The 17196-nt window shown below is 39.9% G+C and overlaps 1 protein-coding gene across 1 annotated transcript in view; it reads left to right on the forward strand.

Annotated features, from left to right (window-relative positions):
- Window positions 1-17196, forward strand: part of ITPR2 (inositol 1,4,5-trisphosphate receptor type 2) — a 271787-nt gene that overhangs the window by 17934 nt on the left and 236657 nt on the right. Inside the window, exon 2 of the mRNA XM_067305912.1 lies at window positions 15851-15921. Within this exon, the coding sequence (XP_067162013.1) occupies window positions 15851-15921 (71 nt within the window). The remainder of the gene's footprint in view (window positions 1-15850; window positions 15922-17196) is intronic.

Below are 17196 nucleotides of genomic sequence, written 5' to 3' on the forward strand. Positions count from 1 at the left end.
TTCCAAAACACTAAGGCTTGGATATACATTTACTCTGCAAGTTATTTTTATCATTGGCTGCTCCTCATTATTCATCATCAAAACAGTTTATGTGAGTGCTTCTTAGCTCTCTCCAAGCAATATGAGTTCAGATACTTAAACAATTTAGTAGGTGATTTGTGCTAACGTAGCTGACTTGCTTAGAGACAGTCAGGCTCTGAAAGGTTGTGATATGAATGAACTAGCCTAATGTTTACTTTTGCCCTTTCCTACAATTGGCTCAACTTAGTCATGTTATTGAATGCTGTGATCTATGGCTATCTCAGGCTTGTCACTCAAAACAGTGTGAGGCATCACCTAAACTGATGCTGTTTTACTTCCATATGTCAAATCAGAAGATACTAGAGAATTCTGCTTGAGAAGGGTACTTGGGGCAAGTTTCAGTTTCCAATCTGAAAGAAAGCTTGAGATGAGCGTGTCTGTCTTAGCAGGAGGCCAGACCTTGTGCCACTCAAGCTGAAGCTTCTCAATGTGCTCTTAAAAGGAAGTGTTAATCAAAATACAGCAGACCGTTTATGTGAGTGTATGAGATTATTCCAGACAATGTGGTGCTTTCTGAGTTGCAGAAACAACTGTATAACTGTATAAAAGCTGTGCTGTAGAGATAGTTGTTTGGCTTTTTGATTATCTAATGAAACCTGTGAAAGTGATAAAAATTGAACTGATTTTGGGTGGGGTGATATATTATCATTTCAGATCAGCTCACAGCTGAGTATTTATTATTTTCTATGAAGATATGAATGAATGAACAAGGAATTGTAGCTAAGGCAATGAGCAGGTTTTTAATCTTTGTGTGCCAGACAATGGGTTAACTTCTTTTGATAATGTGTAGGAGTCTAAGAGGTTTGTGGAGTGATAAGAAAAAGGTTGGAATAATTTTACTCTGCTGAATATCATTGCACAATATTAGATTGACTTTAGCAGCACTTTTTAAGTGGGGGTTGTGTACACCAACTAGTTTGTTTAACTTGAAACTGGATTTGAACTTTGGTATGCTTTTTTGTCCAGGGTCCCCTTGCAGGGAAACCATCCAGTAGCAGGGCAGCCTTGCTGCTACCGTTCAAAAGTACTATGGGAACCAGGGTGGCATGGGTATAAACCTTAGGATCTTGGGCTTGCCTGTAATTGCCTTTAGGACTGCACACTGACACAAAGGAGATGTAATACACCAAAGTATCCTGAACGGTGGAAAGAGTTTTTTCTGGAAATGATCACTAAAATGTATTCCATTTATGTATTTTTTTCATTTAAAAAAATCTTGAACTTTAGAAAAAAAATAGAGCCCTAGAGAACTGACATCTCTAGGAAGGGAAGCAGGTAGGTTTTTATTGTGTGCTTCCATGGTCCCCATTGCACTTAATCCTGGTCTAAAGTTGGTCATGCAAAACCAAGTAATAATGACTACTTAATGCACTGCCCATTGTGTTTCCACCTTGCTTCACTTCCTTTTGGTAGCCTGACAGTCTTCTGTAAACCAGGTCTTATTGGTCCTATTTCTTCTTCTCCTGTCACCATTAATACTCCTTCCCTTTTCTCCCTCTCCTGGCTCTAGCAGGTGATGGACTTCACCACCCCCCCATGTCTCTCCTTTGTTCCTGAGGCCTCAAGCCCTGTCAATGTGCCATCCCAAGGCCTGCCTGTCTCACACATTGAATTTTGCCCCCTCCTCACCCACCCGTTGGTTGAGGGAGTGTGTGGGCACATGTTGCAATTGAAAGCTGCTCTCTGTAGCAGAAGGCAAGCTAAAAAATCCTGGGTGACTCTTTGCAAGTTGCAGTTAGAACTCTGCTCTGGGGTGCAGTCAAGCTCACCCTAACTTCCTTCTTCTGCAATGCCTCCTACTGGCCAGAGTTAAGCAGCCACTTGTCCAGTGTTGCAACAGGTAGTGATGGTGAATGGAGAAGGGGAAATGATTTTTTTCTGTGTATACAATGAAAGGAAGCACTGTAGGTAAAAAGCTTTCCCAGTACATTACCTTGTAACACTTTTTCATCCTGTTTCCCTGTTCCAAATCCTCTTTGGACTCATGCAGATTGCTAATTCTAGGGAAACATTGGGGAGGTTCACATACAGTGCTTGGCCTTCTGACAGCTTGCTTGTGCTGCTGCCAACTGCGGGAGGCAGAGGGGTAAGGGAGCCCTTGCTTGCTGTTGGGGAAGGAACTGCCGACATTACACTGCAAGTGCTATGGGCTGCTGCTGTGGTTGCGATAGAGGGAAGCATGATGGAGCTGCTTCACTTTACTGGCTTACATGGAGAGGAGGCTGTGTGAAAGCCTTGCTTTATCAAATCAAGGGGAGGAAGGGAACCTTTCCCTTTGATTTGGGCAGAAGGGAAGCTCTTGCATATCTTAACGTGCTGGAGCCAGTTCCGAGCAATGCCATTTCATTGCTGGCATAGTAAAAGGAATAAGAAAATGTCCAGTAGCTAAGTAAAAGACAAGGTGTGTGTGTGGGGGGGGGGCAGGCAGAGGAAATACTTGTAGATGTCTGCAGTGTTTCCTGTTTGTTTCTGGAAATTATGAGTCAGATCCCCCACAAACAAAGAAACATTTAAAAAATCATGAGATCTAAAAAAGTAATCATGCATGATTTTTTTTTTTTCCCCTTGATCTTCTGGTTTTTGAGCTTTCAGCACAAGGCCATTTTTTCACATTTCTCTACACAGCAGTGATGGCAAGGAACACATGCTCTTTTCCTCTTAAATGAAAATTGATGTTTTTTAAAAAAAGATACTCATTTGGTGTCAGGAGCTAGACAATTAGAAAAGATACCAAGTATCAGAAGACTTGGAATAAAGTGTTTGACACCTCAGTTCTTCTACAGTTGATTGCCATTGACTTTAAAAGCTTTTGGAACAGGAGTTACTCCTAACTCTCAAGGTGATTTGTCTTTGCTGTATGAAATATATACTTTGGCATAGGAGGGAGAAGGTGGATTGTGTGTGACTGGATTGTGTTTAAGAATATCAGTGCTTTCACCTTACTGATCCAGAAGGCAGAACCATACTCCTTTTCCTAGAGCTTCTCCAAGTAAAATGTAGTCTGCATCTTTAAATCCTGTGGATTTTATGGGGTTGTGACATGAGCGTTAATAAGAAGTATATACGTAGCAATAACACACTTAAAAGGAAGAATAAAGTGGATTCCATTCTTCCACTTACTGTATCACTGAAGTGCAGGCCTTTGTAGAAGATGAGATTTCTTGGTTTCTCTGCCAGTTAATTCCCAGTAAGCGTACATAAATGATGAAGAACTCCAGTTCTCCAAATAGAAAATGATTATATGCAGGCGTTTTTCCTCTCTTATGGTATCAGGAGAAACTGTATGAAGAGAGCTGAAAGCATTTTGGTTCAGCTGAAAAGAATGCTGCTAAACTGGAGGACCTTAAAATAAAAGGCCAAATTCGTCTCTTTGTAACAAAGCTTGTTGTTAAGACACACCTTAGTAGGTGATATAACTTTTGGACAACTGCCAGCAGAACCTGAGAGTAAGCGTTCTTCAGTGCTCAGCAGAGTCATTGCTCCAGTGCTTAGGTGGTGATAAAATGCCTCTATCTCCAGTTCAGTGTAATGCCATCAGCACGAATAGTGCAAATGGAAGTGCTAGCTCAACAGTAAGACCATTTTAAAAAATTTTCTATTATATCTATATTAATAAATGGAAATGTGCTCATGCGTGTTCTGCTGTGCTGGGAGGTGATTGTCTATTCCAATAAGCTGCATGATTTCCTGGCATGATCTTGGCACGTTCCTGATAATACTCTCTCCATATCCTGTGCAGGAATAAGGGCTGGAGGGTTCTTGGAAACTCTGCTGATACAGACATGGGCTTTTCCATGCCACTTGACCTCAGTGCCTGTGAATGTTTCTGGGTGCATTAATTTGCTATTACAGGTATAACCTCAGTGCATTTAAACCAAAAGGGGTGCCAACCTGCATTGTGGTCAATTTGAGAAAGATTTTGAAGCAGATTTGAGGATGGAACCTGCTTATTATGGCATTTTCCCATTTTAAGATACCAGTTATGAAAGTTTCATGCAAGCAGTACAGCAGTGCATTAGCTGTTTTTCGACCTTTACCTTCATACCTGTAGACATGCACAGAAGCTATTGTTTTGCCATTTCATTTATGGCTGCTTTTTCTTGACTCACCTACTTCCCAACTCTTTTACCGTATGAAAGGAGTATTCCCAAGCATTTCCTGTTCAGGTTGCTTCTTAGTGCTAGTATAAGTAAGTCTCTTAAGCGAGCATGTACAGGTTGGCTGTAGGTGTGGCAAAGGGCTCTCAGAACTGCTCCCAGCTACTGGGAGAGCAACTCTGAAGTAATCTGGAACAGCTCCCAAAATGATCTGTCCCAGTAGGAAACTGGCTCTGCTTAGCTTAAAAACAAGTAAATAAAGTCACTGTAATTTCTCAGCTGGCTTTTGTTTGGAAGGTATTTTTTTCTTTAATGCAAAAGAAAGAGAAAAGCAAAGAGAATCTGCAAAAATTCCTGGCCCAGCCACAAAAATTTGTGAACATTTATCATTGCAAAATGGAAGTTTAAAAAAATAGTCTTTTGTTTAGAAAATTGGAACATGTGTTGATGTAAAGTGCTCTCTTATCCTTTAATAAATGTGCATAATTCTCATTAACATCAATGAGAGCTGGACACATATCAAAGGGTGAATAGATCTCTTTCAGGGAATTTTTGCAAACCAAGTCATTGTCCCTGGAGGCAGAAGTAAATGCTGAAACCAGCAATAGGATTCTGGGAGTTGAATTACATGTTGGGTATAGCTTTGTGGTTGTTAAACTGAGAGATATCTCCTTTTATCAGAGAGCAAAGCCAGCCAACACCATACTTAGTGTTGCCTTCAGAAGAACATGGTTGGGGAAGGTGCTTGTTCCAAGTGTAAAACCCAGATTTGTTCTCTGGGTCAGAATATAGCTCCCATGTGGAAGGGGGCTGCAGACATTGATGGTTCAAGTCCTGTTGCCTGATTGTGGTGGCATAATAGTACTATTCTGCACTGAAGATAGACTCTGGGGTAGTTAAGCCAAAATCCACTACAGAAAGAATATTAAAAACACTGAGTCAGACTCTTAGCTGCTGTCAAATAGCACTGTTTGACTAACCTCAGTGGAATTGCACATGTTCATGCTAGCTAAGGACTTGTCACCATTTCAATGCCTCTGAAATCAAGTGGGTCGTTTCTTTGTTTGGTATCCTGACATAGAATGAAGTTTGAAATATGGAGTGTTTTGGTAGCCATATTATTTAAAAGAGGAAAAGAATAATTTTTTTTTTAAACTGGAGGAAAAAGTTAGAGAAGTACATAAGATTCTCCATTGCTATGTGAAATAAACACCAAAGCAAAATTTATAAAATGTCAGTGTTTTGATTAAGGGTTTTACACCCACATTTTACACAATATTTGACATCAGTTGGTTTGTGGGATTATTAATGTTGATGTTACAAAATAGAGAAAGAACTTGACTTGATTTCCAGGTCCTAGATTCTAGGTTGAGTTTGCAGGATTGATAATTTGTGTGTATGTGAGTGTGTATTTATGTGTGTATGTATGTGTCTGTCAATATATATTACTGTCACAGAAATTGTTGATGTACATTACAGTACTACAGTAGTGTTTGAGACTGGTTTGTCTACTTAAACAGTAATATTTTTACATTATAGCATTTCAACTAAATATAAATTTCCTATTTCTCTCATTTTGCTTGTGCTTCCTTTTTATATTAAGGGTTGTCTTTTTGATATATAGGTGTGAATGCCTTAATTACCGTTTTCAGTGATGAAGTCACTTTTTTGATCACTGGACAGATATTGGCATTTCTTAACAGTATTTTCTGAGTAAACCTTTCCCTCTACTTTCATTAAATGGTGTTAACAATAGCAAATTCAGCCTTTCCATTTCCTTTCGTTAGTATGCAGGTCTTCAAAGCAGTCCTTTCAAGTGAATGTTCACAAATACGTGCAACATTTTTGCGTGTAGCTATAGACAAAGCTGAATAAAAAGTATGAATTCTTCTGGTGCAAGTTGAGTGTTGAATCTCTTCTGATATGATTATTTTGTTTTCTCCCTGTTGCTGCTGGCTTCTCTTTGCAGTCTCTGGCTGAATGGCTAACCTTGCAACAAGTTCTGCATGTCTACCTGGTTCTGAGGCCGGGAGTGCTTTTAATAAGAGCTCTCTTCTGAAATCACTCTGATAGGGACAGATTTGTGAATTACATGCCTAAAATTCATGTAACGATGTAGGCTTGCTTGCTTCTGAAAATCCCATGTGTAATTAATGGTGATCATAGTGTCAGTGCTGTGCATACATGTTATGTTAATACCTACTAATTCTACTTCCTCCATGCTCTTTTTTTCACATCAGGAAGACTAAGTTGCAGACCTGTTATGGGTAACTAATGTGTTGGCACGCAGAATTAAAGTCACACAGTTAATCTTAATTTTCTTATTTCCTTCTGCTTGATTAGCTAAGCAGTGCTGTTTGTGTTGGGCCATATTGTAAACTTGTTGCAGTTTTTGCATTCCACAGGTAGCTAGTTGAAGTAAGGATTATGTACAAGAGCTGCAGAAGTTAGATCATATTTAAGAACTTTGGATGGACTAAAGGATGCCTTAGGTGCTCCTAAAATAAATAAAGGGAATATTTGGAGATTATCCAGGACATTTGTGGCATGTGGCCACTGCCCTGAAGAATATGAATCTAAAGCCTCATTTGAATACTATGTGCGGGCTAATACTTAAAACATCCTGCAACACAGTCTATGAGCAGGTGATGACATATTTGCCTTTTAATGTATGATTATGTGCTCAAAAGAGCTACAATATTTTAATACATATGTTTGCTTATATGTCCCACTTTTAATGTGTTGGCTTGAATTCATTGAATTTCCAGTTTTAACAAAATTATAATAATTGATATAGCTGTCTTCACCTACTCTGTTTTTGTGTACAATTACCTAAAACATACCTGCACCACTGTCACTGTGAGGAATAGTTCAGTGAGCTTAACTGAAACTGAAGAAAGATTGTTGCTTTTGTTCCCACCACACCCCAGTGATTAGAAGCTTTGGAAACAAACTGTATCAACATTAAAAAAAAAAAACCAAACCCACCCTTAAATGTGTATTGTGGGTCATGCTGGATGTCTTTTCAAAAAAAAGACTGCAGCTTTTATCCAGGAGGTATGTACTGTTTGTCCTCAATATGTATGCACACTAAGGTGTGTTTTTCTATGATAATTTTAAACCTGGAAGTGAGCATGCACTTCTGGAGTGCAATGTTACAGGAAGCTGGATGAGAGCACGAGGAGTTTCTCAGCCAGGTCCACCTGGGTTTCTCATCCAGATCTCAGCCAGGCACAAGAAAAACTGCCATTGTAGATCTTGTAGAGGGACTGGAGAGTGGTTGGGGTCTTTGAGGTGACCACACTTTGGCAAAACGAGTAAGCAAAGTTAGGCAAGTAGCAAATAGACAAGGGAGAGAGAAAGGTCGTGTCCAGAAGGTGATTCATCCTGCTGTTTTACACATCCATCCTAGAACAGGTTGATATTGCCCTCTGGAGGTGCCTGTCTCTCAATCTTGACTACTGAGGGAGCTTAGATGATGAGTTTGAGGTAGATACCATACGCTTATGTGGCTTAACATAGGCCATGCAAATCCCATTTTCCATGCCATCTCCAGGCGAGCTGGGCTTGGCAGTGGGTACGCTTGCTGGTGGTGGCGGGCTTGCTCCTGAAGAGTCTCCAGCACAACTGTGCAGTCAGTGTTGACGCTGCTTGTCATTTAAACTTCATTAATCCCTCTGTGTGCTTTTGGGAAGATGTGCTCATTGGGGTGAAATCTTGACCTTGCAGAAGTCAATGAAAATGTTGCCAGTGAGTTCAAAGACTGCCAGGATTTCACCGAAAAGAGAAAACATGTTAGTAATGGAAAACTTGTCAAATTTCCCAGGTGATGCAAATTCTTAGTTGGTCTAGGTTTGGCAAGCCAGTACTGCTCGCTCTCAGAAAATTTTCCTAATGCTCCTTTTATCCTTTCCGTTTCTTAGCTTTAAAAGATAGTTTCAATAATAATTTCATCCAAAAAGTATGTTTTTCTGTGTAAGATTTTTCTTCAAATAGCTTTAGGCTATCACAATATCCTTATAGGATAGAGGTTTACCTTATATATTATCTTAAAAAAAAATCGGATATTTCCTTCATTTTATGGGAACATAATTTGTTTTTCACACTTTCTGAGCCAGACTGAGGCCAAAATGAGCCTGTAAGCAAAACAACAGTGTTTCAGAGAAGGGCAACGGGACTTTGTGTGACTGGGAATTGAGCTGGGTGGGGCAGACTGGCACATCTCCTCCTGCCATTGCTAGTTCTGAAGTCCCATTTTGGCTGTAGAAAATGGGTATGTTTTGCACCACTAAAAATGGACTTAATGCATATAGTTGCATTGATGTGAGGAACCTGAAATACTGTACAAATATATATTTATTTACTTGGCAAAAATTGGTATCCCCAAGTTAAGCTCTGTACCAATTTTGTCATGAAAAAATGTTACCTATTATGTTAGTCAAGCAAATTGAAGAATCAAGACTAGAATCTAAGAATCATGTTTTCTTCTCTCCACTGTAAACTTCAAATAACCCTATATTTTATTGTTATAATTTATTTTAATTTATCTGATGTTTTAAATGAATACGTAACTATAAAATAGATAAATTTACTGAACAGATTTCTGAAGCTTTTACAAGCTAAAGGCATGAGTGGATATAATACAATACAAAAGAATAACAAAGTGACATTCAAGATTTATAGCTGGAATATTTAATTGAACAGGCAAAACTTCTGCTTTTTTCCCCTCTCTGATATGCAAGCCTGCAGATACAGTTACAAGAATATTTGAATGCACTATCAGATAAGGAAAAAACTGCAGGGTTGATTACTAGTGTAATTGTTAGTGCAACTCAGGAGCTGCCTGCTTGCATGCGGTTGTTTAATACGCACTCGGTATCTTGTTTTCTGCCCTTCTGTCTCCTTGGCATTTGGTAATGCAATTCAAAGTGACCTACACAAGCGTTTTTCAGTGTGGTAAGAATGGCTGAGCGTTCATGATCTGTGTGGCTGAGATAAAATGCACTTACGATCTTGTTTGTGAGGATGGTTTATAGTGAAATTTGTCAGCTGCTTAAGACACTTTGACAGGTTCAGAATACTTTTAGATGCATAGAAGTGTGTTTGTTTGTTTTCCCAGTGTATGGATGTTTATTTAGTAGCTTCTTTCAACCTATGTTGAGCTTTGTGTTTGTAGCAATTAAAATTTGTTCAGAAAAAGGATAAAATTACTGAAGTTAGTGGAAGGCAGGAGTCAGATTATTTAGTTTCCCTCTGGACTGCTGTGCCTCACTGACATGTAGTGCAGTTATGTTTAAATATTGTGTACTGTGGTCCTCCCATTTATCAAAAGGGATTTTTAACATGGAATCTTCCTAAGTGGTACAGGGGCCTAATGGCCCCACTATAAGTACAACCAATATCATTTTTATTTTCTGTGCAAGCTGGGGTTAATGTAGGGGACCCTGAAGGATTGCAGATGTGAAAACATGAGGATTGAAAATTAGATTTTAGAAAGGAAGGAGATGGGACAAAGGACGAATCTCAAACAGCGGAGCTAAAACATAGAGCTGTAGGATCATTTTGAATCAGGTTTGATAGGCAAAAAGGAGTATGAACTCACATTTTGGGAAGGGTGAGGTATAATGACTGTACATTTTTGGCAGGAGACAGCATGAAGCAAGCAAGAAATAGGCTGACCTAGATGCCTGATAAGAAGCTAAATGAAATGAAAAGTGGGTGGACCTGGAGAAGAACTGGGTGGACCTGGTTGTTTTGGCACTTAAGTATTTGATGCCTGACTTCCAGGGCAGCAAAATTTTAATAACCCATTGTTAGTAATATGACTAGCACCTCTCTTCCTGAGCAGCTACTGTGTGTTGGGATGTGTGGAGCACCGGAGAGGCTCTGTAGGCGAAAGCTGTAATCACACAGGGAAGGAGTATGTTGAGTGGAAGCTGTTCAAGAGAGGTGTTCTAGATAAAGAGGTTCTGTATGTGAAGAGATGTCTTTGGAGCAAAGGTGGAAGGTTCTGAGTGCTGGTTCTTAGTTTGCGAGAGGGTGACAAGGTTATGTCTTTAGGACCTAACCTCAGCACGATTTATGAACTGATGCTGAACAAAGGTTGTTCTTGGCTCCACTGGCAATTAAAATGTCCAGCTCTGCTTGCTGAGGTCTGTTGTTAACATTGTCCCCTCTTCCGGCTGTTGACAGGCCTTGTGCTGCTGAGCAAATAGGTGAAATGCTGATACCACAGGAGCTAAGAAAGTAACAGCTGAGCAACTGAGAGAGGAAATGTCTTCAGTCTGTCTAAGACACTCTAACTTTGTTTATTGAGCTCTTTGAGGCATAAAATACTCTGTGTACATGTAAAGGGTACCAACCTTGATCCTTCTGTATATTCCAATGTATTATAATAGTAAAACATCAATAGCTGAGGCTTGTGTTTTTTAACATAAATTACATATACATGCACATCTATTTATCTGTCTATCCATCTAAAAAATATCTATGGTTATATATGTGAGTGTGTGTGTGTGTGAGAACGTATTTTGTCTCTACTTGTGCATTAGTTTCTATATTCTTTTGCTTAATAATAACGCCTATGAAAAGTGAAAGAGTCTCTCTGTTGATAGGAAGAACCAAAACACCTTTCAGGATGATATTTTTTTAAATTGAAGGCACAGTTCTGCAAGGCTAGAGATAAATGAATGAATGATAACTTTTATGTTATGTAGCTGCTTTCTTGGATGCTATTAAAAGCATCTTACATTATGAAAGACCCCTAAAATTCATGAAATTCGTCATCATTGCTTTTTGGTAGAACCTTCTTTCTTGCATTGTTTTGGTGCTTCCAGAACGTGCTTGTATCTCAGCAGTAGTTTTAAAATAACTCATCAGTGCTAACATTTTTTGTGGGACTGTTACTATACAACTATTCCTTGACCGTTGCACTACATCTACAAGTTACTCGAAGCCTTTGATGTGTTTATCTTTAGACTGTGTTAGGTAATCAGGACAGCTTGTAGGACATGAAGATTTATCCAGCATATATGATTCTTACCTAGAAACCCGTCTATCTCATCATTAGTCCTTTCTGCCAATGTATCCTTTTTATCGATTATACTTCTACCACTGAGTCCTGCTCCTCCCCTCAATGCATCCTTCCTCCTGTCTCCCCAAATACACATGGTGTCCCCGCGGGTTCTTCACATGCACATTCTGTTCTTCTTTCAGGGAAAGGCCCTGTAAAGGTGGCCGCTGCACCCAGTAGAAAGATTTAGTGGGAATTACTGCAAGGTATTCCTTCCCCACTTCTGTCCGATGCCCAGGGAGCGGAGAGGTATTAGGAGCTGTAAGAGAAGTTTGAAGTTGTTTATGTTAAGCAAGATCTGAATACAAATAACAAATAGTATTAAAAGTTGATCCTATCCTCTTTTAGCTGAAACAGCACCAAGTACGAGAGGCAGTGTATTTCAAACTGCTTGCCATCTTGTGTATGGAATTCATTGCCACAAGATATTATGAAAATGAATACTTAATAGGATTCAAAATGGCTGTAAGGGGTTGATAATAAGAGCTTTCAGAGATATATTGGTTAGAATTTAAACACAGATATGGATGGGACCACCTCAGGACATGAACTGATAACTCGCAGAAGAGGATTATGAAGAAACTTTCACTGTAAGCAAGTTATTTGGTAACCGCTTGCTGCTGATTCTTGGGGCTCTTTGACGGAAGTTTTGGAGGAGTACCGCATGGGCATAGACCAGAGCAGAAGCCCAAGCTGATGCAGAGTGGCAGCTCTCATGGTCCTCAGGTTTAATGCATCGTAGGTAAAGCAGGAGCCGTTGCAAAACGCTGCCCACATGAGCATCACTTCTAGACAAATTTGGTTTTGAATGTGGTGAGAAACGGCAGATTTAACTCCATCCAGACGCTGGGGAGAAAATGGAGGGAGAGGAAGAGAGAGGTAGGACTCTGTTCAGCTGTGGAGCTTTGAGCACTTCACACGGTATGGTGCACTATGCCAGCTAATGCTAATGGAGAGGTAAAAGCCACCTTTACTTTCTTCCATTGTCTCCACTGAGAAGCATGTTTTAACACCTAGACATTATTTTAGATGGTTTCAGTTCTTGTTTAATGTGGCTTTGCACACTGTAAAAGTTATATCATAAATGTGCAGGGGACTCCTTTGTCATTTATGTGCAGCCAACATGGAAAAACCTGAAATGCAGTCATGTCGTATCTTCTGGGTACTGTATGACAACAGAGGGCACAATGCAGTATTGTCTGGTTGCAATCCAGCTAGAGAATTAAACTATTTAAATTTGCCAAAGCTTCTTTGATGATACAAGGGCTTGAATATTTGCGTAATAATTTAGATCAGTATTTAAACAGCTGACACATTTGATTGTATAATATAATAAGTTCTCCCTGTATCAGGAAAGTCTTCACTACCACTGTTTGGCCTCCTACACAAAACAGCAAGCAAGTGATCCTGAAAGGTGCTGTGCATTGGTTTGACAGGAGCTGCAGGTGCCCAGGGCCTTTTGTTGTGGCGGTTGCTGGTTTCACACATTTCAAATAAATTGTTTTGCAGGTTGCATAGGACATGCTTTGCTAGTTGCTTAATGCAGCCATCTAGCAGGCTTCAGTAACAAACCAACAGGTGCCTTTTGTCTTACTGTAAAAAGTGGGATTTGAATATTGTGCATTCTGTATTTGGAGGAAGTGCTCTGAGTTTGAAGGGCCTGCTCTGTTCCAGGCTGCAGCATAGGCTGAAGTCCTTGCATCATTGCAACATGAAACTCAGCTCTCTCTATGGTACCATAGCAAGTACCTCTACAGGTACTGAACTCTTTAGATATATAGTCCTGCAGTAGAGGATGAGTAACATTATATGAAAATTTGGGTGGCTAAATTATAGGAAGGTTGCTGTACAGAGAAAGCAGTACTTCATCCGGGCTTTTTCCTGGTATTGTAAGATGTTTTGTAAGAAACAAAGGCGTTAGAAGTTGAAGCACTTAGCAAGGGCCCAGGAGGTGATGTTTCTATTCTGTCATGCCGCAGTCCTGCCACGCGTCGATTAGTCTTTCTTTGCTATTGCTTCCTGTCTGTAGGATGGGAGCAGTAGCCGTTCCTTCCTCCTTTGTCTGTCTTGTCTGAAGTCTTCCGTTCCTAATGGCTGCACAACACTTTTATGGTCCTTATCTTTGTGCCTTTAGAGAATGCATAAATGAAAGTGACTGATATTAGTTATTTAAGCTCTATTTTCTGAGCCTGGGAAGTCCAGCATGCATTTGAATGCTACAACTAACTCTCTTGGAGAGAGCACAGGATCTGGTTGGTTTTTCTCAGCCCCTTGTTGTGTGCGTGGCCTTTGTTGCAGCGATGTGGCCCTCTGATGAACAGTTTGTGTTTTATCTACAGTTATGGTTGCCATGAGGGTCCAAGGACAAGATGTTCTTTGTGCATTATGCTCAGCCTCCCCCTGTAATGTCCTCCATCCTACCAGTGGTTAAGGGTTAAACCTGATGGGTTCATTCAGAAAGCCTGTGAGGGATTTTGTAGATTTCTGTAGGTTTTGTCACTTCTTGGCATTAAAATCCTTTGGCAAGACTCTGTCAAGCATTGCAATGTTTTGGAGTCTCCCGTTTTCAAAAAATCACCTAAGCTGGTGAAGTTTGACTTCCGGCTAGATTTTAAAATTGCCTCCTGCAGGTAGCTTCAAACGCCAGCCCTCAGCAAATGCCCGCGTGATGCCATATTGCAAGGCCCATTCCTGCTTGCAAGACGCTGCTCAGAGGAGAGGGTGAGGACCCGTGGCACAACAGAGGAATAGGCCAAGGGCATCTTACTGCCCTCCTACTCTTCACCTTCAAGTCCTAGGTTAACTCTGCCACTGTGAGTCCTTAAAAGCAGAGTATAGAAATGTCTGTCAGGAATGACATAGGTGCAGTTTAATTCTGATTTAGGGCAAGAGGAAAGAAGTTAGTCCTTTCCAGCCCTGTTTTTTATGTGATTCTGGAATTTAGGACCTCTTTATGGGAAGCTTTGGCCCATCAGTTGGTGGGCAGAGGGCACCTTGCAGGGCTGACTCTTCCTAAATCCTGCTTTCCATACCTTATTTCGTTCTTGCTAAACCCCATTGTATGAGCCTGACCTAACCAAGACTGCCATAAGGCCTTTCCAGGTTCTCTGCCTCCTTCCATAACTGCCACTTCACTTCTTTTTCCTCACCAAAACCTTGCATTTGCCCCCAAATATGCTATGAGAACTGAGCCACTGACTTCCAAAATTCTTACTGTTGTTTTTCATTTTTGTTTCTGGGAGCCAGGAGCACACCGAGCAGCTTGTTCTTGCCCTTGGCATCAGTTAGCTTGTCCGAGGTACAAAATTCATGGGTGCTCTGAGGGGCTGGTCTTGCTGCCCTCATGCCTAGATTCAAAGCCTTCATCAACTTGACTGAAAACTGCATGCATCTATGGCTTGATTTGGATGGACCCAAATTGTGCTTTTTCTGGCAGTTTCCCACAGAAAATTCTTCTAAGACTATTGTTGTTGAGTGTCAGGGCAGTAGTGTGTCCTTAAACATGATTTTCCTGAATAATTGTTTGAAACAGGCAGATTATTTACAGGATACTTCCTGAAGGGAAACTGAATTTATGTTTAGGAAGTTCTGTGATAAGATTAACAATATTTTTAATATTTTTCTGCTAAGTGCAGCTTATAATCTTTTTGAATTTTATTGTTTATTTAACTTTTAAAATATTATGAGAAGCTTATTTGTTATTTATATTTTCTGGTGTGGATTAAATAAGTACTTACTCATTCTAGCAAAGGAAAATGTGCTGCTGTGACTTTTGATCAGAGCACTGGATCTTAATATCACATGATCCTCCTTGGAGGAGAAGAATAACTAAAATTTTTAAAGACTAAAATCCAAGGTGCTTTATCAGATTCCAGACTTTAATTCTAGATAAAACAGTGTTGTGAAACAGCAAATGATGGGGGGAAAAAAAACCCTTCATGTCCAGATTGTATAAACAGGTCCACGTGGGAATACTCTCGTATGCATGCCTTTAAAAGGCCTCTGTGTGGATGCAGGAACCTGCAAGCATGGGACAGCTTGCAGGTTTCGGGCCAAGATAACTTTAAATGGAACCTAGAAGAGGTTTTCCTTTCTCCTGTCTGATACAAAGATAGCTTCCCAGCCTTTCTCTTCGAGGTCTCTCTCATTCCAGGGCCCATTTATGTGGCTCAGGGTCTTTCTGTTGATTGTGATGAATTTTGGTTTATATGTCAGAATAATGAGAGCTGCGTAATGGCAAACTGTTTCTGATTCAGGGTTAATGTGCTGTAAAAAGAAAACAAGAATTTTACACATAACAAATATCAATATGCATCTTGTTACAAAAGAGACTTTAACCGGATTTAAATGAAGTGAGTTCTGAAATATTGGCCTTAATTTAGTGCAACAGAAGAAATCCTCTTTCTCAAAGGAGGATGTAGATTGTTCTTTTCTTGGTTATGCTGAATAACTGAATATTAAAGTTTCTAAGATATTTTTGACTTGAACTGGAAAAATCTGTAAACTTCTGTACCCAAAGCATGACAAGTATGTCTCTGCAATTATATATGCTGATGTCAAATACATGTCTTAGTAAGTCTAATAACTTTTGTTTTTCTAGGTTAGTGGATGACAGATGTGTGGTTCAGCCAGAAGCAGGTGACCTTGCTAACCCTCCAAAGAAGTTCAGAGGTCAGTAACTGAGGGTAATTTTTTAATGACTGATTGATGCATGTTCTAACCTCTTGGGCAAAGATTTGCCTTGATTGCCAGATTTCTTCATCGTTTGAGGACCCATTGCTGAAGTTTCAAACTGGAATGTGAATGGCAAATTTTGAGAACTAAATGCCAAACCAGAGGAGGCATTAGGGATATTTGGAAAACATGGGGAAAGGGACTAATTTTCTTGTAGTCTGAAGGTCAGTTGTTCTGTCCACAAAATGCTAACCCTCCCCACTCAGTGACCAACTCCTTGTTCCAGCCCTGCTCTTACTGTAAAAGGGAAACAAGCTTATGAGGTTCAAAACTATGAGAGCTGATGATTTATTTATTTTTTTAAAAAGATGAGACAGCATTTTAAGGACTCATCCCAAACATTTTTGTCAGGTTTTGCTTTGCTTTCACTTAAAAACCTATCTCATTTTCCTCAACTTTCTTAGTCATGAGCTTGTAGACAGAGTAATTCAATTATTTTGCATATTGGAAAAAATAGCACATTGGCAACATGCAGTTTCTGCTTCTTGAATGCATTCTGTTCAAAACCCTTTCTCTGTGGTATCAGAAGTTTTGTGTGTTTATATGCAGGGAAAGAAGGAGAAGCTTTCAGAGTCTTGTCTATACTTGATTTAAGCCATCAGCTCTAGCAGCACCAAACCAAAGACTTACTAGCCTGATCCAGGCCTCTGTTGGCTTAAATGGGCCTTGATTCACACCTGTTGTGAGATAAGGACAGTTATGGCTTGCCTGTTTTAGAGCTAGTGAAAAACATTTCATGCCCCCAAATCATGGCCGATGGTGTCTATTTCAGGGGGTTACACTGATGTGCTTAACTTTATTTTACTTGCAGTGTTTATGTGGTATGTATATGCTATATTGCAAAAAAAAAATGCATTTAAAACACTGAGACAGTGAAACACTGTTTTCCCAGAGTATTCATGGTTTTTTACTTCATATATTGAGGAGACATCACCAGTTCGTTTCAGTTCCAGTTGTGAGTGTTCAGCCCATCTGCAGATCTTGGAAACTGGATATTGAGAAAATGAGAAATGTGTTCTTAGAAGCTAGAGTAATATGTTACAGTCACTTGCACAAGTCACAGAAGAACTTTATAGCAGAGCTGGGGATGCACTTGTTTTTCCAGAGTGCTTTCAAGCTCTCTAGCTGTGATTTCACCCTCTCACTGCCTGCACATACATGTTTAATTCACAGCTTTCAGGTTGCACAAAAATTGAGGTGGGGATTTTTGGG

Source organism: Apteryx mantelli, chromosome 1, assembly GCF_036417845.1.
Source record: "Apteryx mantelli isolate bAptMan1 chromosome 1, bAptMan1.hap1, whole genome shotgun sequence".
Classification (NCBI taxonomy): domain Eukaryota; kingdom Metazoa; phylum Chordata; class Aves; order Apterygiformes; family Apterygidae; genus Apteryx; species Apteryx mantelli.